The 27546-nt window shown below is 42.6% G+C and overlaps 1 protein-coding gene across 5 annotated transcripts in view; it reads left to right on the top strand.

The window, feature by feature from the left end:
* LOC126252907 (probable phospholipid-transporting ATPase IA) overlaps positions 1–27546 on the top strand; it is a 631593-nt gene that overhangs the window by 245500 nt on the left and 358547 nt on the right. For 4 of the 5 annotated variants that reach the window (XR_007545867.1, XM_049953884.1, XM_049953882.1 and 1 more), the window contains exon 1: positions 19705–19872. The exons of the other annotated variant lie outside the window; for it this stretch is intronic. Coding sequence is in view for 3 of the 4 variants with exons in the window: in XM_049953884.1 (XP_049809841.1) it covers positions 19776–19872 (97 nt within the window). In the remaining variant the exon portion in view is untranslated. Of the gene's footprint in view, positions 1–19704; positions 19873–27546 lie in introns of those variants that run through there. 5 annotated transcript variants of the gene reach the window in all.

The following is a 27546-nucleotide window of genomic DNA, read 5'->3' as shown; positions in this document are numbered from 1 at the left end:
GTTATTTAGCTCCCCAAGTACCAAAACTCATCTACTACTTTAACTGTCTCATTTCCTAACCTAATTCACCTGATTTAATTCGACTACATTCCATTATCCTCGTTTTGCTTTTGCTGATGTTCATCTTATGTTCTCCTTTCAAGACACTGTCCATTTTGTTCAACTGCTCTTCCATGTCCTATCCTGTCTCTGACAGAATTACAATGTCATCGGCAAACCTCAAGTTTTTTATTTCTGCTCCATGGATTCTAATTCCTACTCCAAATTTTTCATTCGTTTCCTTTACTGTTTGCTCAATACCTCGGGGATAGTCTACAATCCTGTCTCACTCCCTTCCCAACCACTGCTTCCCTTTCATGCCCCTCGACTCTTATAAATGCCATCTGGTTTCTGTACAAATTGTAAATAGCCTTTCGCTCCCTGTATTTGATCCCTGCCACCTTCAGAATTTGAAAGAGAGTATTCCAGCCCCCCCCCCCCCATGAGATCACAATGTATCCTACTTTACGGAGCAGACAAGCCTCTGACCCCACGTTCTGTGAAGAGTCGTGGACATCGAATCATTTAGCTCCTAGTGGCAGTTCCACTGTACTTCTACCTCTTTCCATAGGTGCTCACGACAGTAGCACGTGAACATTCGACCAACTTCGCCGTTTTCGAGAGACTCGTTCACAGGCTCTGCGTAATAGAAATCAGCCCATATATTCGCAAGGGTGATCTGACGTCCGTGTCTGCTCCCCGTACATACGTTAGTACGTCACGTGCCCACAAGGCTACCAGGCGGCATCCAACGTCGCGGCGGGCAGTGGTCATAATTTTTTGACTTATCAGTGTATATTTCGGCTCTGTAATCTTGAATTTAAAAAAAATTGTGACAATTTAAAACAAGAGCCTTTAAAAGGGAACAAACAATCCACAAAAATTAATCTTTCGTGGTTGTTTTAACACTTGGCCCTTTAAAAAGGAAACATAATTTCAAAATAGATAATTGCACCAAATATTAAGACTTTCAGTTAGCCAAAGTACTGTTTTTTGCAAGTGGTTTAAGGGTAACTCGGGCATGTTCTTGTAATTCGGTTTGCTGATCTATAACGAGGAGTAACACAAATATGACTGTCACTAGTGGAAGGTGTACAGCATTATACGCGAGAACCCAAATTAAATTTCTATAACAAAGCCTCGCGCAAAGAGTAGAGGCTATCGCGAATCACAGCCAGTACTTTAGTCACACGTAACGAAGCCAGTTCTTGGCTGTGTAGTAAATACTAGTATGCAGGAGGAGCCGCAATTCTTCGAACGTTGTAGTCATATATTTCACAGTTAAGGCTCACCAAACATAACGAACAGGACCTCAGTCCTTGGTGAGCAACCCTAGGTGCCATGCCAAACAGCAATCAAAAGTCACTAATAGTCATAGAATTGAGAACATCCCAAATGTGTACCAACGGCAATTTATCTTTTCTTATTGTGTTAGCAATATTGATTTGGCTATTCTCGTCAGATTCAACTGCTAGCCAACGGCGACGACGGTAGTTAATCCGACGCCGCAAGCAGAAGATGAATATATAGAGAAAGTATATGAGGACGTTGAACGGATAATTGAGTATGTTACGGGACGTGAAAATCTATAATTATGGGTGACTGGAACGCGGTTTTATGGGAAGGAAAAGAAGTAACCGAGTTCTGCAATAAATTTCAAATGTTAATAACGAATACCCTTTTCAAGAATCACAAGACGAGGAACTATGCTTGTAAAATATCCGACGACATGTGAAATTCCAGCTGTATTACTTATTAGTCAGACAGAGTTTTCGAAAACAGATATTGGATTGTACCCAGGAGCACATATAGGCTGAGATCACAATTTAGTAATGATGAAGAGTAGACTGAAGTTTAAGAGAATAATACGGAAGAATCAGTGTGGAAGGAAGTGGGATGCTGAATTACTGAGGGACGATTAAGCTCGCTAAGGATATGGATACTGCGGTAAAGAATACCAGAGTATGCAGTTCAGTTGAAGAGGAATGAAGAGTTATAAAAAGTGCAATCACAGATGTTGGACAGACAAACTTAGCTACAACGAAGGCAACTCCGAAGAAAACTTGGGTAATACTTCAACTGATCGACGATAGAATGAGGTACAGAAATTCTCAAGGAAAGACAAGAATATGGTAATTTAACCGTGGAAATGAAATAAATGGAAGTTCAGGGACGCTAAGGCTAAATAGCTGCAGGAAATCGAAAAAGAAATGATCGTCGGTAGGACTGACGCAGCATGTATAAAAGTCAAAACAACCCCCGGTGAAACTGAAAGCAATCATGCATGGTAACGTTAAGAGCGCAACGGGAATTTCGCTATTAAATGCATAGGATGGGTGAAAAGAGTACATTGAAAGTCTGTATGAGGTTAACGACTTATCTGACGATATGAAAGACGTAGGAGACCCAGTATTAGAGGCAGAATTTAAAAGGGCTTTGGAAGACTTGAGATCAAATTAGGTTCTGACATTGTGTTTGGTAATGGAAGGAAAACTGATGAAAAATCGAGACACTCTGAAAGGATTTGGCGACCTAGAAAAAGCGTTCGACAGTGTAAAATGGTGCAGTACATTTGAAGTTCTGAGAAAAACTGCAGTGAGCTATAGGGATAGACGGGTAATATACAGTATGTAGAAGAACCAAGAAAAAACAATAACATTGGATGACCAGGAACGAAGTGCTCAGATTAAAATGGGTGTAAGACAAGGACATAGCCTTCCGACCTCACTGACAAGATAACGAATGAGGGGGATCTCCGTAGAATGTGCGAGGAAATAATACATGGAAAACACTGACAAGAAGAAGGGACAGGATGATAAGACATGTGTTAATACTTCAGGAAACAACAAGCATTGTAGAGGAGGGAGCAGTTGTTGTTGTGGCCTTCAGTCCAGAGACTGGTTTGATGCAGCTCTCCATGCTACTCTATCGAGTGCAAGCTTCTTCATGTACAAGTACCTACTCCAACCTACATCCTCCTGAATCTGCTTAGCATATTCATCTCTTGGTCTTCTCCTACGATTTTTACCCCACATGCTGCCCTCGAATACTAAATGGGTGATCCCTTGATGCCTCAGAACATGTCCTACCAACCGGTCCCTGCTTCTAGTCAAGTTGTACCACAAATTCCTCTTCTCCCCAATTCTATTCAGTACCTCCTCATTAGTTACGTGATCTACCCATCTAATCTTCAGCATTCCTCTGTAGCACCACATTTCGAAAGCTTCTATTCTCTTCTTCTCCAGACTATTTATCGTTCATGTTTCACTTCCATACATGGTTACGCTCCATACAAATACTTTCACAAAAGACTTTCAGAAAATACTTCCTGATACTTAAATCTATACGCGATGTTAACAAACTTCTCTTCTTCAAAAACGCTTTCCTTGCCATTGCCAGTTTACATTTTATATCCTCTCTACTTCGACTATCATCAGTTATTTAGCTCCCCAGGTACCAAAACTCATCTACTACTTTAACTGTCTCATTTCCTAACCTAATTCACCTGATTTAATTCGACTACATTCCATTATCCTCGTTTTGCTTTTGCTGATGTTCATCTTATGTTCTCCTTTCAAGACACTGTCCATTTTGTTCAACTGCTCTTCCATGTCCTATCCTGTCTCTGACAGAATTACAATGTCATCGGCAAACCTCAAGTTTTTTATTTCTGCTCCATGGATTCTAATTCCTACTCCAAATTTTTCATTCGTTTCCTTTACTGTTTGCTCAATACCTCGGGGATAGTCTACAATCCTGTCTCATTCCCTTCCCAACCACTGCTTCCCTTTCATGCCCCTCGACTCTTATAAATGCCATCTGGTTTCTGTACAAATTGTAAATAGCCTTTCGCTCCCTGTATTTGATCCCTGCCACCTTCAGAATTTGAAAGAGAGTATTCCAGTCAATATTGTCAAAAGCTTTCTCTAAGCTTTTCCTTAACGTATTTTCTAAGATAAGTCGAAATGATCTTCCCCGAGGTCGGCTTCTACCAGTTTTTCCATTCGTCTGTAAAGAATTCGTGTCTGTATTTTGCAGCCGTGACTTATTAAGCTGATAGTTCGGTAAATTTCACACCTGTCAACACCTGCTTTCTTTGGGATTGGAATTATTATATTCTTCATGAAGTCTGAGGGTATTTCGCCTGTCTCATACATCTTGCTCACCAGATGTCATGTCATGGCTGGCTCTCCCAAGGCTCTCAGTAGTTATAATGGAATGTTGCCTGCTCCTGGGGCCTTTTTTCGACTTAGATCCTTCAGTGCTCTGTCAAACGCTTCACTCAGTATCATATCTCCTATTTCATCCTCATCTGAGTCACTTTTATCTCCATAATATTGCCCTCGAGTACATTCCCCTTGTATTGACCCTCTATATACTCTTTCCACCTTTCTGCTATAGAAGGCAAAAATGTAGGAGAAGACAGAGATTGGAATACATCCAACAAATAATTGAGGGCGTAGGGTGGAAGTGCTACTCTGAGATGAAGAGGTTGTCGTAGGTGGAGGGCTGCATCAAACTACTCCAAACACTGATTACTCAAACAAGCATATGCGACTTGGTAGGGATCCCAGATACTTAAGCAGTAGTCAAGAACGGGTCGCACTAGTATTCTTTATGCGATTTCCTTCACAGCTGGACCACACTTTCCTAAAACTTTCCAATAATCCGAAGTCGACCATTCACCTTCCCCATTACAATCCTTCTGCGCTCGTACCATTTCATATCGCTTTGCAACGTTACGTCTAGATGTTCAGTATACCTGATTGTGTCAAGTAGTACACTTTTTATGCTTCATTAGAACGTTAATGGGCTGTTTCTCCTACTCATTAGCATGTCCTTATGTTTCTCTACATTTAGAGCTATCTGTCATTCAACTAGAAATGTTTTCAAAGTCATCTTGTATCCTTCTACTGTCACTCAACGATGCCACCTCCCCATACGCCACAGCATCATCAGTAAATAGCCGTAGATTGCTGCTCGTCCTGTCCGTCAGATCATTCATGTGCATAGTTAATAATAGCGCTCCTGTCACATATTCTGGGGCACCTCTTGTCTCTGATGAACACTCGCCGTAGAGGACAACGTACTGGGTCCCATTACTCAAGCTACTCACATGCCTGGGAATCTATTCCGTATGATCGTACGTTCGTTAACAGTCTGCAGAAGGGCACCATGTAAAACGCTTTTCGGAAATCTGGAAATTTTGAATTTTCTAGTTGCTCAAGGAAATTCATTGTATTCGAACTGATAATATATTCAAGAATTATGTAGAAAACCGATGTTAAGGATATTAGTCCGTAACTTTGCGCGTCAGTTCTTTTGCTCTTCTTCAGGAGTCACCTGCGCTTTTTTCCAGTGACTTGCGACTATATGATCGATGACAGTGAACCCAAGACGTCGGATTGTTGCTCCTGTGTGGTCTGCCAATGTGACCCTCAAGGAGAGGGTGCGCCATGTGTTGAAGAACTCTTCGAATTCGCAACTCTGTTAAAGCACACACTATTTCTCAGGCGCCCGGCATAGTTACGTTACACATCACCATGTTACATGCTGCAATACAGAGTTCTCTAGCAGCAGAGCGCTGCCAATGTGTAAACGTGAAGAATAAAAATGTAGAATGTTAATAACATTTGTTTTATTTAGAAAGCTTTAAGAGTTTTCACATAAATTTGTAGACATAACTTTTCAGCCCGCCCTCGTAAATTGAAACCTTACAAATTGAGGGAAAATTGGAAATTTATGATAAGGACTATGGGACCAAACAGCTGAGGTCATCGGTCCCTAGGCTTACACACTAATTGAACTAACTTAAACTAACTTAAGCTAAGGACAACACACATACCCATGCCGCAAGACGCCTCAGACCGCACGGCTACCATGCGCGGCAAAATTGAGGGTAGTGCATCGACTGACCAATACTGTGGCTCAACGTCAATACTGTCAGAACACAGAACTACGCGAGGATAGTTCATATCATAAAAATTCTGTCATAGATAAAGTAGCGAACAGTAGCCGGGGATCGTGACCAAATAGAATAAGAACATCGAAATACGTTACAATTGCCCTCTTATGCGTTTTACGGAACGTGTGATAATTACCCCTAGTAGCTGATAGTCAAGTACCAAAACACTTGCCGGCCGGGGTGGCCGAGCGGTTCTAGGCGCTGCAGTTTGGAACCGCGCGACCGCTACGGTCGCAGGTTCGAATCCTGCCTCGGGCATGGACGTGTGTGATGTCCTTAGGTTAGTTAGGTTTAAGTAGTTCTAAGTTCTAGGGGACTGATGACCTCAGAAGTTAAGTCCCATAGTGCTCAGAGCCATTTGAACCAACCAAAACACTTCTTAACGAAGACGGGAGCATTCGACGTTGCTGTTTGTCTGTAACTCTGCATTTCTGTCCTTCGCCGCGGGTAGTTATAGAACACAAGGCAAGCTAATTGCACACTAGCTAGGTCTGGATTTTCTGTGTTTAAGTTGGTGGCGCACAATGATGGTCATCAAAGGTCTATACACAAATTTAATGGCAACTGTAGTAATGACGGTACAGTGTAATTACCCTTCGTATTCAAGTTTTCCCAGTTGGCCGCAACGAAGTGGAAGCACCGCCTCGCCACCATTCGTCAGGCAACTCGCACAGCACAACAACTGTGTATGTAGTGGAGTTGCTAGGCGGTCCTGTGGCTTATGGAGGCAGCGGAAAGCGCTCTCCGAGGATAAATTACATTGATGGCTGTCTTTTCTTAGACCTCTAAATTCGTCCTCTTGTATACCCACAATTCAACAAGATGAATCTACCTCCATCAGTTTGTTAAAGAATATGTAAAAACTGCTGCTCGTGGTCTCGCGGTAGCGTTCTCGCTTCCCGAGCACGGGGTCCCGGGTTCGATTCCCGGCGGGGTCAGGGATTTTTCCTGCCTCGAGATGACCGGGTGTTGTTGTGTCGTCTTCATCATCATCATTCATCCCCATTACGGTCGGAGGAAGGCAATGGCAAACCACCTCCACTAGGACCTTGCCTAGTAAGGCGGCGCGGGTCTCCCGCATCGTTCCCCTACGCTCCGTCACGGAGTATGGGACTTCATCATCACGTGTATAAAATTGTAGTGTTTAAAGGGGATAACAAGCAACAGTTCTTTATGTGACAAGGGTCACATTTGTACCGTTTCCTCGTTAACGGTCCATGAAGGTTTTGACGCTAGTGATGTTCAGGATACGGTGTTCAAACTGCCGTCTGATGAATACTGATTTAGAGATGTGGGTCAATAAGTCGTCCGTTTACATTAATAGACACTGGTATCTGCATGCTAATGATTATCTGACGCGCTCCAAACAAATAGTGACTGCAGCTTCAGGCAAAGAGCCAACCAGCTTTTGTGGAGTGTCTGTCGCGTTTCTATACACCAAACTCTTCCTCTCCCTCCACGAGAAAAAAGCCATAGGAGAGAGGTCGCGAGAAAGTGATGGCCCCGGTACTCCCTCCACCCTGCCCCTCTCCCCCAACCCTACATCGAACAACTGGAGGAAACATTGTCCAAACGTTCTCTGACACCAACAGCAAAGTGTGGTGGGGCACCGTTATGTTGGAACCATAACCGTTGCCTGACTGCCAGCGGGACATTCTGAGACATTTCCGGTAGTACTTCACAGAGAAAGATGCAGAAATTTCCGCCAACGAGCGTTTGAGGCAGAAGATCGGATGGTCGTGAATATTGCCAGGTTGTGCTACACAAACTTTGTCAGGCAAATACGAGTTTTTTATTACAGTATTATATTTTTTCGCCTGTCGCAGCTATTTAGCTGATTACATTGTTGTGAATTGTAAACAAGAAAATTAGCAGTATCTGTCGTAAGAAGTTTGAAATCATTTATTACAGCAAATAGGTTTCAGTCACTGTGTGACCGTCTTCAGTGAAAATATTAAACTCTTGAATACCCACATAATACAAGCACATATTACAGCTTCAATGTGGTGTCAATACAGAAGAATTACAGCTTCAATATGGCGTCATTACAGAAGATTATAGCAACATATGAACAAAGTTTGAGTTCAAAATTTGTTCGTTAGCTGCTGTTCTTCTGTATGACGCCATGTTAAATTTGTAATGTGTGTTTTCATTACATGAGTTTTGAAGACTTTAATATTCGCACTGAAGATGACCACAAAGTTATTGAAATCGATTTGCTGCAATAAACGATTTCAAATCTCTTACGACCGATAACGCCAATTTACTTGTTTACAATACTAATATCGCGGTGGGTTGAGCACTTGGTCCCAATGGAATCCAACTTCTTGTTGTGAATTAATATAAACGGAAGCATTTTCAGCAGCATCTCTGAAACAGTATTCATCACACAGCAGTCTGAACAGCGTCTCTCAACGTCACCGGCGCCCAGGTCTTCATTGACCCCTAACGGGGTATGGTTTCACCTGTGAAATTTTTATCTCGCCTAGACACAAAAACTGTGTGTAGTTTTTCTACATCCTTCTGCTACCATTCAGTTAGAACAAGACAATGAAAAGTGCAAAACTGCGAAAGGAATTTGGCATGGTGAATCCCTTTTCCAAAACTATTTTTTTTTCAACCTTGAAGGAAATTGCTAAATCATTAACCTGATATGAACGCAGGCCTAGCTTGTATCGAAAGCATCTTCTGTTTGCAGAGGAAGTTGTTGTGTTCGCTTCGGATGCAAAAGACCTACAGAATGGATGAAGGATCTGAACAGAGTAAGTATGACACACCTGAAAGTTACTTTCTGCGTGAACATTATAATGTAGGGGAGAATGTTGTTCTTGGTGGGGAGTGTACCTAGGGCACATGAAGTTTCCTGGTCGTTGTTTCAATCTAGTGTCCGACTTTAGAGTCACATAAAGAAACGCGCACTGGAGACCGCCAGGAGCAGTTCCCGCATCTTATGCTGCGTCTGCCGGCCGGTGTGGCCGAGCGGTTCTAGGCGCTACGGTCTGGAACCGCGCTACCGCTACGGTCGCAGGTTCGAATCCTGCCTCGGGCATGGATGTGTGTGATATCCTTAGGTAAGTTAGGTTTAAGTAGTTCTATGTTCTAGGGGACTGATGACCTCAGATGTTAAATCCCATAGTGCTCAGAGCCATTTTTATGCTGCGTCGTTTGAGGCGAGGCATGAGGTTGTGTTTTGTGGGGGGTTTGTAAATATTACGAGTCCTACATATTTAAGTGGTGTATAATAATATACTGAAGCTGCTTTGAGGATACTGTTAATTCTTCAGTTACAGAGTTTTACGCGAGTAAAATTCTGTATGTTTATAAAACTAATACATATAGTGTGGAAGGTTAAGCCTACTTCGTCCATCGCGCAACACCTTGTAACTTGAAACGGATGGTCATGTAACATGTGATATCTGCAAAAGAACTGATTTTTTTAATGTCCTAACAATTTTCTCTGTATATGAAGTTACAACATACTGACGGTGGATAGGATCAGCAACCTGGATTATTAAATCTTTATTTTCCTTCAATATCCGCCACAGTTGCGATAACAGTCATTTCTTTGTGGTGACTCGTTTCGGACCATCACGTCAGTTTTCAAACCATGGCCTGCTAAAGACTTAATGTGTTAACAAAGGCAAAAATTGTGGTGTCACCACCAGACACCACACTTGCTAGGTGGTAGCCTTTAAATCGGCCGCGGTCCATTAGTATACGTCGGACCCGCGTGTCGCCACTGTCAGTGATCGCAGACCGAGCGCCGCCACACGGCAGGTCTAGAGAGACGTCCTTGCTCTCGCCCCAGTTGTACAGCCGACGTTCATAGCAGTGGTTCACTGACAAATTACGCTCTCATTTGCCGAGACGATAGTTAGCATAGCCTTCAGCTACGTCATTTGCTACGACCTAGCAAGGCGCCATTACCAGTTTATATTGAGCTTCTTATTACTGTACCGTCAGACCGATGTTCTACAGTTATGGATTAAAGTTAAGTATTACATCAACTACGTACTTTATTTGCTACTAAAAATTCCCTTAACTGTTCCAGACCTCACGCCAGTCTGCGTGTAATTAAACGCGTGCATTTCGGCCTCCTCTAGCAACACGGTGTTGGCTCTTCTGTCAACACTACAAAAATTACAGTGTATTTCCTTAATTTTACATACAAGTTGAACGTTACATAAAGCATTAAAAAGTTTCATCTATGCAAGAGATGTTTTACACAGCATAGATGTAAATACAATCACCCAGTTCCCACCAATGTACACGTGGATAAGCAAATACTGATTACTCATCACCAGTAATAATCACATAGAAATAAACTGATAAACTTCGTATGAGCTTGTAGTGTTATTTCTTTCCAGTCAAACGCAGAAAAACTGAAATGCTGCTCCATCTTGATCGCCTCACAACTTCCGTAGAGGTCGCTAGGAGAGATATGAGATAGCCTCATATTAATTAAAACATTACTTTCACTTTTAATCATGGAAACCGGATAATTTTAACAGCATAGATCTTCATTACAACTGTTAAAATTAATTGCACTGATTTACTTTTTTTTACACATACAATTGTGACACGTCAGGCATTAAAATAAAACTAAAGAAGCGCCACTATACAGCATGCCCGAAACGAACGCCTGTCAGTCATGACCGACATAACAAGCTACAGTTATAGTTTTTCTTTTTAAATTTTATTGAAGTAATCATTAACCATAAATTGTTAAGGCTGACACACTTCAGTAATAACATTCCATACGTTCAATAGCCGGTTGGTCTTTGCGTTATATAGGGTAATTCAGAAGGTTACGCACAGATAAACGGAGTTGATAGAGGAGTCAAAATACGGCTCTAGAATAGCAGCTTTTGGCCTTATACGTTAACTTGAGCTAGTGAAAGCGAGTGAGCGATAGTGACATACAAACTCTTCCAAATGTGTACCACTTAACATGCACCGTCAGATATGATGCACTCTTTTCTATGCTAGTATGTAACGCAGACAATGCCACATGTTCCAGTAGTTAAACAGGAAGGAGAAATCCACCTGCGCTTTTTTTATTTGTAGGTGAATATGAAATGCCTCGTATACGTGACACCAGTTCCCAACGAAAAACCACTTCTCGCCAAGAGCCAAGGTACTCGCAGCGTCTGATGACGTTCGTCCGATGCCTGGTGTACTTAGTAGAGTGTGCCACAATTTTGGACAAAGATGGATTTGCACACTTTTATGTGCTAGTTCGTGGCGTACTCAATCACCCGATACTACAGAGTGTTACAAAAAGGTACGGCCAAACTTTCAGGAAACATTCCTCACACACAAATAAAGAAAAGATGTTATGTGGATATGTGTCCGGAAACGCTTAATTTCCATGTTAGAACTCATTTTAGTTTCGTCCACCTACGCTCAATGGAGCACGTTATCATGATTTCATACGGGATACTCTACCTGTGCTGCTAGAACATGTGCCTTTACAAGTACGACACAACATGTGGTTCATGCACGATGGAGCTCCTGCACATTTCAGTCGAAGTGTTCGTACGCTTCTCAACAACGGATTCGGTGACCGATGGATTGGTAGAGGCGGACCAATTGCTTGGCCTCCACGCTCTCCTGACCTCAACCCTCTTTCATTTATGGGGGCATTTGAAATCTCTTGTCTACGCAACCCCGGTACCAAATGTAGAGACTCTGCGTGCTCGTATTGTGGACGGCTGTGATACAACACGCCATTCTCCAGGGCTGCATCAGCGCATCAGGGATTCCATGCGACGGAGGGTGGATGCATGTATCCTCGCTAACGGAGGACCTTTTGAACATTTCCTGTAACAAAGTGTTTGGAGTCACGCTGGTACGTTCTGTTGCTGTGTGTTTCCATTCCATGATTAATGTGATTTGAAGAGAAGTAATAAAATGAGTTCTAACATGGAAAGTAAGCGTTTCCGGACACATATCCACATAACATATTTTCTTTCTTTGTGTGTGAGGAATGTTACCTGAAATTTTGGCCGTACCTTTTTGTAACACCCTGTATACAGGATGATTCAAAAGGTTGCGCACAAATTGATGGAGTTGATAACGGAGTCGAAATAAAACCTGTATTGAATGTGGCAGTTAACATTTTGAACACCATCTGCAGTGTACAGCTTTGTTCAGTAAGCAGTTTATTATCTACGCTGAAGGTAAGGTGCATGGGCATTGATGGTTCTTGTTGTTGCTGACTCCAAAGCTTTCACTGACCTAGGGTTACTTGTAAGACCATAAGTTCCTATTCCATAGTTGTTGGAATTATTCTCCCCTATCACCTCCTTCAATTTGTGTGAAACCTTTTGAGTCACACTGTAAATCTCATATATTTTTTAACTGCTCTTGAGAATCCTTGTTCTGTCAGCTGCAAAACCCGTAGTTATTGACAGAGATCACTTCACAGCATGCCAGAAAGAGATTTGACTTATTTCATCTACACGAGGTTCAAAGAGTCGACCTAAGAAACTGTGAGTAAATCTTCCTTGATTTGGCGTCTATAATAGGCATTCTCGGCCTCACGAAGACAACAGGGGAGTTATCTAAAGTAGCAGTGGCGGCTCGGGTTTCGCAGGCCCGCGTTAACGACCGGAAGGTGGGTATTCTGCCCAGTTGTCACTATAGCATTGGCATCAATCGGTGCCTTAGGCCAGGGTTGCCCACGGTGTGCAAAACTTCACGCCTACACAATGCTCTGCACACGTGTGGGCCGACGCTCGACATGTCTCCGCTCTGCTCAGGACGTCTCGGCTTTCCTCGTTGCTCCTCGGTATGGCGCAACATTTCATTTAGCGGTGCCCTGCGACACTTTCTGCCAGCATTTGGTGGGGCTTACCTTGGTCGGCACGGCCTTCTTCAGTCTGACAGAACTGTGAGGTAAAGCCTGTTTACTCTTCGCTGTTTTTCCTTGGAGTAAAAGAATATCGGAAGTCCAGTAGCTGTATGCGTAAAAAGAGGCACTCCAGCATCTATCGTCGCAATCGTTTCAAAATGAATAAGAAGCGGAGAGGAGAAGAATGAAAACTCTCAATATCTGCTCATACTACGTAGCTGAGAAATCAAAAGGTACAAGTTTCCTATAAAACGGCATTACTGCAGAGGTAATATAAAGCTTTAGTTGATGATGAAGGAGCTAAAACTCATAACGTTCAACAACGATTTGTACAGGCTACTCTGTAAATCATGAAGCATGGAACACGTGATGGAATTCATAGTGCGAACAGTAAATTTTTTGAAGTCGCACACGTTCCAACATCGTTATTAGCAAAAATTTGCAATGAAATTGAACGAAGAATATGCAGACGTTAAATATTATTACAAAGTACGTTGCTTAGGACAAAGGAAATGCCTGGTACATGTTTTCGATCTAAGACCCGCTACAGTTGAATTTATGAAGAAAAAAGTAAAGCAAGAACAAAAATTACAAAATCCGGAATGGGTTACAGACCTCGAATTTTAAATAGAGTTGACTGCAAATTGCCTCAGTAAGACAGTGCAAGGTTAGAAGCAAATTATTTCTGATTTCATGTCGAAAGTGGATGCACTTAAAGAGAAAGGCGCATAGTAAAAGGGATAACCACTGACAAGGAACGCAGTCCATTTCTCTAAGCCAAGAAAACGAGAATTTTGAACAATCCTTTGTGGCGTTGAAAGAATTACAGGAATAGCTTTCTATACGTTTGAAGACACTGCCAGTCTTACATCTGTTTATGAGCTGTTTTCGAGACCGTTTTCCATTTCAGATGAAAGCACCCTTGCGGATCTACAGATTGTAGTAGTTGATCTGCACTCTGATTCCAGTTTAAAAGACAAATTCTGTTAAGTTAAAATTGTCTAGGAGCTCTACATCGTTTTCCTCGGTAAGAGTTTCATGTCTCCATGATGCGGTTACATATCACTGTTTCGATGAAGGTGAGTGTGTTAAGGTTTTTTTCGATTATGAAACCAAAAGAGTCAGGACTATATTGCACCCTGAGTGACGAAAATCTGCGGAACTGTCTGCGTCTGTCTGTATGCCGACAGTTTGAGCCAGATATAAACTGTATTATATTTTCAGTGCGCTAAATTAAACCATATAATACTAAAAATTTATTTTATTTGTGGTCTATGTTACTGAGAAATATGAAACAAAGCCACATTCCGCATGTAGCATTTTCGTAGTTTCGCCACCTTTCCCTCTTCCTGCTCAGGCAGCGTGGCGTGGTAGAGGAACTGTGCGCAAGAGAAATTCCCACGCGTTCTCAAGTACCGCATCCGAATCCTTGGCCGTCCCTGCCTTTGGAAGAGGACGAGACACACTTGGCAGGCCAAGGTCATTCGTTGTCCGTAGTGTGAAGGAGCCTTTCCAGTTCATCTACAACTAATCTGGGGCATCTGATGCTCATACCTGGAGTTATCCGCGATCCTTATTTTTAGATAACAGATGTTCGTTTCCCTTTGTCGATCGCTGTGTTTATTGTTTCAACCCGACTGATTTAGTCTTCTTGAATCCATCATGGACTCGGGAGAAGGGCTGATCAAACAATATGTAGAGCAAAAACTAAACAACAGGCGTATTTCAATCACTTCTTATTTATTTTTCTTTAAGCTACCAGTTTCGGCACTTCATTGGTGCCATCCCCAGGTCCGGAATCCAGATTTATTTCGTGGGTCCTCTTGTATCGCACCAAGCTTCGTGGTACATCCGTTCACTGTGCATAGGGGCCTGAGGATGGCAACAGCACCGAAATAGGTAGCTTAAAAAAACTGATAGAAATACGGCTGTTGTTTAATTTTTGACCTGCATAATCACCGGTTTAGGGCAGTGTCCCCCATCCTCAGATCTGTTTATATAGCTTTCTGTACTATGGCTTAATGGAAAAGAAGACACGTCTTAAAAGATTTGTTTGTCAATCTAGGAAACCCCCTGAACGGAACCTTTTGAGTCACCTTGTATTACAGAGAGCGACGCGAACTGGTCGGGTCTGTGTCCATCCGCTGCGTTGTCGGTCACGGTTAGCAGGCCCATCTACGGCTGTTGGGCCGTGACGCGGCGGCGCGCACGCTGCATGCTAATTCGCAGAGCTTTAGACCAGCGGCCGGCGAGTCGCCGCTGCACCCAGCGGTACGTTCGCCGCTGCTATTCTCAGGCCGATGACTCCATTGCGTCGTCCCAGCCACGTCTGCACAGACACGGGAATACCTATGAGCCAAACTCTGTTTCCCCAGTCGCCACCTAGTTGCCAGGTTAAAATTATGTGTCGTACAACAGCGCTTACTGCTACAGAGTTCCCCCGCAAAGTACGTGATTACTCTGCTGTGCACAATAAAGTTCCTGGCAGAGGGTTCAATGAACCACCTTCAAGTACGAGCCCTGATATCTCTTATTTTTCGTGATGATCATTTCTCCCTGTGTAGGTGGGGGCCAACAGAATGTTTTCGCAATCGGAGGGAATATCCCGTCGCAACGAAAAACACCTTTGTTTTAATGATTGCCATTCCAATTCAGGTATCATGTCTGTGGCACTATCTCCCCTATTTCGCGATAATACAAAACGAGCTGCCCTTCTTTGTACTGCCGGCCGCGGTGGTCTCACGGTTCTAGGCGCGCAGTCCGGAACCGTGCGACTGCTACGGTCGCAGGTTCGAATCCTGCCTCGGGCATGGATGTGTGTGATGTCCTTAGGTTAGTTAGGTTTAAGTAGTTCTAAGTTCTAGGGGACTGATAACCACAGCAGTTGAGTCCCATAGTGCTCAGAGCCATTTAAACCATTTTTTTTTCTTCTTTGTACTTTTTCAATGTCATCCGTCAATCCCAACTGACGTGGATCTCACACCGCACAGAAATACTCCAGAATAGGGCGGACAAGCGTAGTAGACCTGTTACACCTTCTGAAGCCTTCTGCCAATGAATCGCACTTTGGCTTGCATACATATATTCCAAACAGGCGCTGAGCCAAATAGGCGGCAGGGCAAGGGGACGCGGGAACGGGGTCAGAACTCCCTAAAAGCGTTTACATTTTTTAGAAATTTTAAACATCTGATTGGCTGTGATACAGCAACCATACGCTATTTAATCCCAGGGCGTATATACAGCCACTTCAGTTGCACAAATTTTTTTGTCAATGGCCACCGTTTCGATTGCTCTAGGGCAATCTTCATCAGAATAGAAAGTTACATGGAATACGTGTAATCACACCACGGTCTAAAACATAATTTATTAATTTCCGAGTGTTCTAGATAAATTCAGAAATAGAAATAAGTTTAAGAGACTAGTCAGGAAGAATCAATGCGCAAATAAGTGGCACACGAGGTACTTAGGAATGACGAGACATTCTTGAGGTTCTCTGAAGCTATAGACACCGCGATTATGAATAGCTCAGTAGGTACTGCAGTTGAAGAGGATTGGACATCTATAAAAAGGGCAATCACAAAATCTGGAAAGAGGAAAATAGGTACAAAGAACGTAACTGCGAATAAACCGAACGAAATATCGATCGACGAAAGAAGAAAGTACAAATATTTTCAGAGAAATTTAGGCATACAGAATTACATGTCACTTAGGTATGAAATAAACAGGAATTGCAGGGGAGCTAAGACTAAATGGCTGCGTGAAAAATGCGAAGAAATCGAAAAAGAAATGGCTATCGGAGGGACTGACTCAGTATGCTGAAAAGTCAAAACAGCCATAAGTGAAATTAGAAGCAAAAGCGGTAACAGTATGAGTGCAAATGGCAATTCCACTGTTAGATGCGGAGGAGAGAGCGGATAGGTGGGAAGACTTCATTGAAGACGTCTATGAAGGGGTGGATTTTTCTGATGTGAATGAAGAATAAGCTGGTGTCAATTTAGAAGAGATAGGCGATCCAATTTTAGAATCAGAATTTACAAGAGCTTTAGAAGACTTAAGATCAAATAAGGCAGAAGGGATACATAAAATTCCATCGAAATTTCTAAAATCATTGGAGGAAGTTGCAACAAAACAGCTACCCACGTTGGTGCATCGAATGTATGAGTCTGAAGATGTACCATCAGACTTTCAGAAAAATATCATCCATCAATTCCGAAGATAGCATCAGCTGACAATTGCGAGAATTATCGTATGCACTGTAAATGTGTATCGACCGAAACTAGTCATCCAATGAAAAATAAAATATTTGCAACTTGGACTGCTTTTTCATTCTATTGATTAACAGAAGTTGCAGACCCAAGCTACTCCAGCATGCTGGAAGTTCGTGTTACGTGCAGGTACACTATGTGATCAAAGGTATCTGGACACCTGGCTGAAAATGACTTACATGTTCATGGTGCCTTCCATCGGTAATGCTGGAATTCAGTACGGTGTTGGCCCACCCTTAGCCTTTATGACAGCTTCCACTCTCGCTGGCATACGTTCAATCAGGTGCTGGAAGGTTTTTTGGGGAATGGCAGCCCATTCTTCACGGAGTGCTGCACTGAGGAGAGGTATCGATGTCGGTGGTGAGGCCTGGCACGAAGTCGGCGTTCCAAAACATCCCAAAGGTGTCCTATAGGATTTAGGTCAGGACTCTGTGCAGGACAGTCCATTACAGGGATGTTATTGTCGTGTAACCACTCCGCCACAGGTCGTGCATTATGAACAGGTGCTCGATCGTGTTGAAAGATGCAGACGCCATCCCCGAATTGCTCTTCGACAGTGGGAAGCAAGAAGGTGCTTAAAACATTAATGTAGGCTTGTGCTGTGATAGTACCACGCAAAACAACAAGGGGTGCTAGCCCCCTCCATGAAAAACACGACCATACCATAGTAACACAGCCTCCGAATTTTACTATTGGCACTACACACGCTGGCAGATGATGATCACTGCAGTTGCCATACCCACACCCTGCCTTCGGATCGCCACATTGTGTACCGTGATTAGTCACTCCACACAACGTTTTTCCACTGTTCAGTCGTCCATTGTTTACACTCCTTACACCAAGTGAGGCGTCGTTTGCCTGGCCTGGCGTGATGTGTGGCTTATGAGCTGCCGCTCGACCATGAAATCCAAGTTTTCTAACCTGCAGCCTAATTGTCATAGTATTTGCAGTAGATCCTGATGCAGTTTGGAATTCCAGTGTGATGGTCTGGATAGATGTCTGCCGATTACACATTACAAACCTCTTCAAATGTCGGCGGTCTCTATCAGTCAAGAGACGAGGTCGGCCTGTACGCTTTTGTGCTGTACGTGTCCCTTCACGTTTCGACTTCACTATCACATCGGAAACAGTGGACCTAGGAATGTTTAGCAGTGTGGAAATCTCGCGTACAGACGTATGACACAAGTGACACCCAATCACCTGACCACGTTCGAAGTCCGTGAGTCCCGCGGAGCGCCCCATTCTGCTCTCTCACGATGTGTAATGACTACTGAGGTCGCTGATATGGACTACCTAATATGAAAACGTATGTTTTTGGGTATGTCTGGGTACTTTTGATCACATAGTGTATATACATTTTAAAAACACATCGCAGAATGGTGAAATTATTCTAAGAAAAAAGCACTTTCACTTAAAATCTGAGGGATCTGCACTGGGAGAGAAGTATGTTGGGAGGAGAGAGTACGTTCCATAGGGTTGAGGGGTAAGGGTACAAAAGATAGGAGACTGTTTGGTAGGAAAACAATAGAAATGAAGGTAGATGTTGGGGTTGATTATGGGAAGACAAGGTGGGAAAGACAAAGATGTGGAAGATTTTGGTGTGTGGGTAGAGTGGCTGTAACCAGAAGAAAGGGTTGGGGATGGATGGAGTGGAAAAGAGAGAAGGAGCCCTGATGTGGAGTGGGACAGGTAGGGAAGATTTCGTGAGACGGATAAATATCGGAGAGGATCTCGTTGTCTGGGAGAGGGAGCTGGTTGAAGTTAAATTGGGATAGGATATGGAGCATGTTTAAGGGTAAAGATGGAGGGCCGTCTTTGTAAAGGCAGCATGCCAGGGATAGTGATCAGAGGGGAGACAATGGGATTATTGGTATCTAGTTTGCGGATAGCAGAGGAGACGCAAAGGTTTTCGATTTGGTAAGGGGGGGTGGGAATTTGATGAGATGATAGAGGATCTATGTAGGAGAAGATGAAGGGATGCGCAAGGCGAGACGGAGTACATGGCGTTGGAGGATTTGAGGGGACTTATAAACCAAAGGTTTATAGGTCCACCTAACATTTGCGTTGCAGAGGATGGTTCATTTCATTGTAGGTGTGGAGAATAGTGGAGGGGTGTAATCACGAAATTCTACCAGACAGTAATTCTAGTTAGACTGTTGCGTGATCCGGTTGTATTAGGGGCATTTTTTGGTATGCCGAGGGGATGAAAAATAGAAATATAGAAGTCTTCTCTTCACGTCTCCTTTGTTCGAGAAGGAGGAGCGGTATTTTCACGGAGTCGTCTGGAGGAGAGGACTCATAACTATTCTAGAAGAGTATGAGGATCTTAAAGGTTGATAACGCTATAAAAATGTAAATGGAGAAGTCCCAGTAGTGCAGAGGATCTGTACGGCTTTGCCACCACCTCGTCGTTCTCCGTACGCGCGCTAGATAGCGTACAGGCGCACACAGGAGCCCCCTGACGTTAGCGCCTCTGGCGGCGACTGGCTGCAACTCGCAGCGCAGCCGAAATACTAGTGCCATCTGTAGTCAGTTGTCACGTGCTGGCTCGGTGCCCGTCGCAACGCTACGCTACAAAAGCGTAAAGTCGCATGAGTTTTAGCGTGCGATCGGTGCGTGTGACGCCACCCGGTGCGTGCGAGCTGCAGCAATGTGCGATTGGCGACGGCTGCCGCCGACGCTGCTGCGAATCTGCAGCCGGGGCGGCCGCTGGTGGAGGCAGACGTTTCGGCCGACGCCGCTCACGGGTTCGTATTCACCCAGAGTCCAGTACGCCGCTGGAGGCGTTGTGTTGATTCGCCGTCATTGTGCCGTATATCGACGCCGGAACCGGTTTGACCTCTGCATGCGAAACAAAGCTTATTAGTGCGCGTTATGTAACGGCATCACTGTCAAAGGATGTGCATCGCAAGTCGCAAACAGTTTGCAGTTTTATCCTGCTCGTATTATTTACGAGATAAAATATATTAATTGTGGCGATTTGTTTCGAACTTGTCATTCAACGCGCCTTTCTTGTTCGGTGGAGGCCACTGTTGCATCCGTGCTTTCATTCCTCTTCAGGATGTCACTATGCTTCCACCGAACATTTTGTGGATTTTGCAGTGTTTAATACTTGGGTGACACCGGGTGTAATACACTACGGACATTTCACTTTGTCACCTGTTTATAGCCCGGCGGAGGACGCGCAAATCTGTTTCAGACACACATTTTCCTCCAGACAAGAACTGCAACTTAAAAACTGACCTGAGTAATATGTGATAAATCACAGAACAACCTACCTACCGTACCGTGAATCTATGTGGAATATGAGATATCGTTTACTCTCGTGATATGCTTAAATTCGCTTCCTCGCTGCACTTTTACGGTTTCAATTAGCAATGAAGGGACATACGAGAATACAAATGAAAATCGCAGTTTAAAAGGTCAGAGAGTATCTTAGCACAGTATTCGCTGCTGCTTCATTCCTTCTGAAATGTTAAAATTACTGAAAGAATGAGCAGTGTAATGTCCGTCAACATGACCTGGGTCAAAAGGTTTTCCCTTTGGTAGCACCTGAAGTATCGACGTAGCCCTCTATAGCGTCCTACTCTTGCACGAAAGAAAGGATCTTTTGAATAATGATGAAGGACTGTGCCGGCGCTTTTTAAGCGTTCCAGAGGTATTTACCTCAGTCGGTAAAAACGGAACCCTTATAGAATGACTCTGCTGTCCATCTCTCTGCCTGTCCGTCCGACTTTTAAACATCCTTTTCCTCAGGAACGGGTAGATGTATGAACTCCAAATTTATGTTACATACTATGGCCTATGCTCCTTTGGTGCTATAACAAACGTCAGATTCTGAGTCAACGCAGTCAAAAAATACGGCCATTTATATCACGTATTTTGATACTTGTCTAGAAATTCGGCAAAAAGCAAGGTTTCACTGTCCAAGTAAAGGAAAAAATCCAAAAATTGTAAATTATTTAATTACATTACACAAAAAATTGCCATTTGTTATGAGACTGTCTCTCTCTCTCTCTCTCCCTCTCCCTGTCAAGACCCCTTTCTCTCGGAAATAGGTTGACGTATCAATTCGAAATTTATGTCACATACTGAGGTCTATGGTCCTCTGGTGCTATAAGAAAGTTAAGCTTCTAAATCAATGTACTCGAAGGTTACGGCCATTTATGTTACATATTTTGATATTCGCAAATTCTCTCTTCAAAACCTATTGGGTACTTCCGGTTGGTATAGAATCATGGAATTCAGCAAGAAACAACGTTTCACAGTACAGGTAAAGGGGAAAAAGTCCGAAAATTGTTGATTTGTAATTGTATCACACGAAAAATAATTCTTTTGTCATTTGATCTCCAACTTGAAACTGAAACTTTCTCGGTAGCCCTGGAATCCTTGAGACCGATATATTGCCAGTATCAATGTTGATAACAGCCAAAAATCGTAGAGGTTCTGCATTACCGGAATGGATGGTCTGTCTACTTACGTAACTTGAGTCCGTACGGAACCCTCAGTGCGGGAGTCCAGCTCGCACCTGGCAAGTTTTTACGATGCGTGGTACTTGTAGCGTCCACAGCGAACTGTTTGCGGGCTGATCTTTCCTCGTAGGCATACTTTTTGCTGTAACGTGTAGGATCTGTATCGCTGTTGATGCGTGGCGATATTTTCTCACTGCAACTACAGTCACTGAAGAAAAAAAAATACAGTAAAACATTGCACGTTGTTATTATGCGACATGTAAACTTGTGTAACACTTGTAACCTTCACGTGTTTGCCTTAGTTGTACTATTCCTACATTCAGCGAACCGCAATGAATCTAGTTGAGTTGGCAAGATTCCAACATCCGCCCTTCTGGAATCAATATTAGAAGAAACAGACGCGCGAAGTAGCACGGGACAAACGGCAATGTTACTGGATTCGGTCACTTTGCCCATGCAGAGCTGCATTTATAACGAGCGTCTCGTAAAGGTAACCATTCAGTGCCTCAAAAACTAAGTAGCATCAGGACCTCGAGAGAGACAAATGTTGGTGCCGAGCTTTTATCGTAAACCATAAATTTTAATAATCCGCTGCACATCTTTCACGCTATTCACACGTGAATTATGCTTTAGAAAGCAGACTACCCGATGGATAAATGCGCTTGTTTGATTTGCTTAGCGCAAGTGAACATTGTTCAGAATCCCTTTCCAAAAACTTGATATTTTCATAGCTATTTCAAAATGTATTCATTATTATCCTTTCTCATTATCTATCTTTCCTCTTTCTCGAAATATAACGAAAAACATGAATACAGTACCACAAACAAATTCTACAGATACTGCGGAGGGTTAGTACAGAAATGAGTCATATTTGAGTACACGTGAATTCAAGAACCTGCCGCGTATATAAAGTGCTGATGTTTAAGACAATTAAAATAATTTTTTGTTGGACAACACCGTCTCTCCAATGAAGAGTATCTTCACAGGAAATCTTAAACATAACGTCTGAAATTATTTTATAGTTAGAATTAGCACTATAATTCTATAGTCTTTCATAACCTTAAGCCTTTTCGTTGTATTGCACTTAAAATAAATTTAGTGTACGTCTTTGATTTCTTTCCACATCCCAAAGACCACACTCCGCAGAATCCATGGACTACGACTAATATTAAGTAATGCGATGTTGTACAACGAGCATGTAAGGACTGTAGTGGGGAAGGCGAATGGTCGACTTAGGTTTTCTGGGAGAGTTTTAGGAAAATGTGGTAAAGGGGACAGCACGTAGAACACTAGTGTGACTCATTCTTGAGCACTGCTCTAGCGTTTGGGATCCCCACCAGGTCAGATTAAAGAAAGACATATAAGCAGTTCAGAAGCGGCCTGCTAGAAGTGCTACCGGTAAGTTTGAACAACACGCAGATTCCATGGAGATGCTTCGGGAATTCAAATGAGAATCACTGGAGGAATGTCGAATTTCCTTCCGAAGAGCATTATTGAGAAAATTTAGAGTACTGGCATTTGAGGCTGACTGCAGAACGATTCTACTGCCGCCAACGTACATTTCGTGTAAGGATAACGAAGGTAAGGTCAGAGAGATTAAGGCTTATACGGAAGCATATGGACAGTTGTTCTTTCCTCACCCTGTTTGAGAGTAGAACAAAAAAGGAAATGACTATTAATGATACAGTTCATCTTCCGCCATGCACCATACGGTAGCTTGCACAGTGTGCATGTAGTTGCAAAAGGTAAAAGTCCGCTAGGCAAGCCTTTCGGGTCCCACCGACCGCCGTGTCATCCTCTGCCAATGGTGTCATTGGGTGTGGTATGGAACGACACGCGGTCAGTGCGCCGCTCTCCCGATCGTTGTCGGGTTCTCGACCTTGATCTGCCAAATACATCCTCAGTTGGCCTCAAGAGGCTGAGTCCACCCCATACCAGTCCTCTCACCACAGAAAAATCCCTGGCAATACCGGGAATGGAACCCAGGTCCTTTGCTTGGCAGTCAACCACGCTGATCAGTCATGCGGATATAGTAGTAAAGACATAATAATTTATAATGCCATGTTTGTTGCTGACATTTTACTGTGGTGGCAGCGAAAACGGAGTAAGCGATAAACTGTTTTCCTTTCTTCATTTTGTGTGGGCTGTCAGTGAGAGAAAGTCTCGTAAAGTTTTGAAACAATACTGTAAGTAAAGTTTTCTTCTGCAAGTCACTACATACCCTCATTCTCAGATACTGGACGAAACTTTGTGAACTGCACGACATGAGCTACACTGTCTCAAGTGATTCAGCTGCCCCTACCGATATTGTTTTATGCAACCCGAAATTTTATATGTGGCCTCCAAAAGTCAACTGCGAAATTTTCATATTCTCTCGTTTGCTACTCGTAGACTATTAGTCCTACAGAACAAAATGAACAGAACCTTTTTGTAGAATTGTAATGTAATTCAATTTTTACTGGGATACATTTTCGCTGGTGACATAGTCTTCGATTTATTCATGAAAAACGTACTAAAATGACCTTCAAATCTACTCATCGCTGACGTGAGCATTTCTAGTATATTGGTAGTGGCACTTCCTCCTGACACTGTGCAAAAATTTCCGACTACACGAACTGTTCCGATATTCGACCTTTTTTGGTCTCTATTGAGTCGCCTATTTCATTAACATTATTAATTTAAACATTCCCGTGAAGGTAAAAAAGAAAAGCGACTTTAGTAAGCGTTACGCTAAAACTAATTATGTTGACAATTCGATCAAATCTTAACCCTTAGCGCAGTAGTTTCACAGTCAGAAGCCTTACGAGTACGACATTGTAATTATTTTATGCTGTTAAAATTCACAATAATTTACACCAACATCGGTTTTACACTTTGTAAGTGTTCCACTTAGTCGGTGGTGTAATGAGACCAGTCAATGAAGGCCGGAAATAACTCGCCCAGTCGTAAACTTTTGTGCGGTGGTAGGAGCGAGTACCATGAACCGCATACTAGAAATACTGACTGATGGGGGCTGAGTGTAGGAGTGGGAATGATTTTGAAGGTCACTTTTATACGTTTTTCTTGGATAGAAAAAAATCGAAAACTACGGCGTCTAGCGAAAACGTATCCTCCTTTCTGTATAGCCAATAGCTTGCGCCTGACGCGCAAGAGAATATAAAAATCTCGCGCGCGGTCTTTGGAGGCTACATATAACATTGCGTGTTGCATCAAACGACATCGGTAGGGGCAGCTGGTTCACTCTATATGCACAGATTCTAACTTATCTAACTGTGTTAAACTTTTAGCATAAAATTATTCCACTTAATGAGTGCATTCTGGTAGCATTTACACTTTAAGTTTGGCCGCTGTATGAAATATAGAAAATCAAATTTTTGTTGCCACTGGAAGCTTTTCGATAGGCAACCTGAAACTGGGACTGGGTACCATGAACTGAGTTAGCTATTCAGTAATATAGATCATGTAGTCTACGTTAGTTTTTTGTTCACATACATTTCATTCCCTGTCCCGAAAGGAGAAGAGGGCTGTTCCAGTAATGACTTTCCATCCAAGTACCAAAGGAGCTGTGAGTGGTACCCCAGCTAGAACTATTTGGGAGGCGATTACCAGTTCAAGAATTTGGCTTACAACCAAGGAAATCCTCCCGAAAAGCTAGGTCAGAACCAGGGGCAGAAATATCCACGTCATAGCTTGTTGACGGCTGTGCCCGTCATTCTAGCGCAATACTCAGGACTGCTGTTGCTGGTGTACCTATCATTGTTAAGTTAATGACAACGTAAAAGCAAAGAAGAACTGTTATTGCAATAACACCTTTTTTACATTTTTCTACATGACCTATTATTTTGGACTGACATAAAATACAAATAAAAGGAAAAAAGAATTTTAAAAAAATTCATTTTTTAATCTCATCAGTTCATTATATAACAGTCCATATAGTAAAATTTTATACAATTAAATCATATCTCAGATTAGAAACAGTCTGGGTTGCAAACTTATTTATTTCAATAACGCATTCCACGCTTTTGAGGCATCATCTGACTGTTTATAAATCAATACATTAAGAACAAAGTGGAGGGAAGGGCAAGGTCCTTCTACAACTACGCTGATAAGTGAACTGAAATATATACTAGAACTTACAAGATAGACGGATAACGCCTCAGAAGGGTGGAACGCGTTATTGAAATAAATAAGTTCGCAACCTAGACTGGTATTAAATCTGAAACAACACCAAACGGTTGTTGTACCAACCGGTAAGAATGGAATGAAATGAATCAAATAATAAGCCTGAAACGCTATATTACAGGCTTTTAATTCAAAAACTGCTCTTAAATGCAATTTTTTGTGTTGTTGTTGTTCTTGCTGTTGGTGTGATCTTCAGTCCAGCCCGAGGACTGGTTTGAAGCATCTCTCCACGCTGTGCTGCCCTGTGCAAGCCTCTTCATCTTCCAGTAACTACTGCAACCCACGTCCATTTGAACCTGGCTACTGTATTTATCTCTCCACCTCACTTTTAAATCCCACCCAATCACCCACCCACCCACCCACACACACACACACACACACACACACACAACTTCCCTCCAATACTAAACTGACCGATGTTCAAGTTCTGCCACAAATTTCTTTCCTCACCGTTTCTAATTAGAAGCTCATTATTTATGCGATCTACCCTTCTAATCTTCAGCATTCTTCTGTAGCATCACTTTTCGAATGCCTCTATTTTCTTCTTGTACGAACTGATTATTGTCCACGTTTCACTTCTGTACAATGCTACACTCCAGACGAATGCCTTCCGAAAAGATTTGCTAACATTTAAATTTACATTAGGTGTTAACAAATTTCTGTTCTTCAGAATCGTTATTGCCAATCTACATTTCATGCCCTCTCTACATCAGCCGTCCGCAGTTAATTTGCTGCCCAAATATCAAAATTCGTCTGCTACTTTTAGTACCTCATTTCCCAATCCAGTTCCCTCAATATCACCTGATTAAATTCGACTGCATTCCATTAACCTACTTTTGCTTTTGTTGATGTTCGTCTTAAATGCTCCTTTCAAGACTCTGTCCATTCCGTTCAAGTTCACTTCCACAATTGCAATGTCATCTGTACATCTCATAGCTTTTACTTCTTCTTCTTCTTGAACATTAATTCCTTTTCCAAATTTTTCTTTGTTTTCCTTTACTGGTTGCTCAATTTACCGATTGAATAACATCGGGGATAGGCTACAACCCTGCCTCGCTCCCTTCTCAACCAGTGCTCTCCTTTCGTGCCCCTCGATCCTTAATAACTGTCTTCTGGTTTCTGCACAAGTTTTATATGGCCTTTTACTCTCTGTGTTTTATCCCTGCTAGATTCAGAATATCAAAGAAAGCATTCCAGTCAAGCTTTCTCTAAGCCTAAAAAAACTATAAACGTAGGTTTTCCTTTCATTAACGTATCTTCTAAGATAAGTATGGGGTCAGTACCGCGTCACGCATTCCAACGTTTATTTGGCTTAACTATGACAAAATTTCCCCTATATTGACCGCACCACGACTTCTGCCTGGGGATGTACACAAGCTAAATAGGACCTTGTTGCTTTGTATACGTTCAATAGCCACTGTTAGACCTATTTGGCTTGGTCCTCTCACACTTCAGCAGTATTCTAGGATAGATGGCACGAGTTTATTCTAAGAAATCTGAAACTTCCCCTTTGCATGTAAAGAAAGACTGTGCTGGTAAACTTCTACTTTATTTGTTACTGAAACAGCCGAGTAAAACTGAACGTACTCAAGACAGTTTTCTCTGTACTTATTCTGCTCATTTCTAAACTGACACACAATATTTTAGCGCAACGCAATCTGACTTTTAATAATCCCTACAAAAGAATAGCCCTGACTAACAGTAACCTACACCCTTCATGAATCACTTACCTCACAAAAATCTTCGTTACTCGAACTAATGCAGTAC

Source organism: Schistocerca nitens, chromosome 4 (assembly GCF_023898315.1).
Source record: "Schistocerca nitens isolate TAMUIC-IGC-003100 chromosome 4, iqSchNite1.1, whole genome shotgun sequence".
In the NCBI taxonomy this organism is placed as follows: Eukaryota; Metazoa; Arthropoda; class Insecta; order Orthoptera; family Acrididae; genus Schistocerca; species Schistocerca nitens.
Note: the sequence above shows the minus strand (reverse complement) of the source record. Positions and strands in the feature narration are given on the sequence as shown.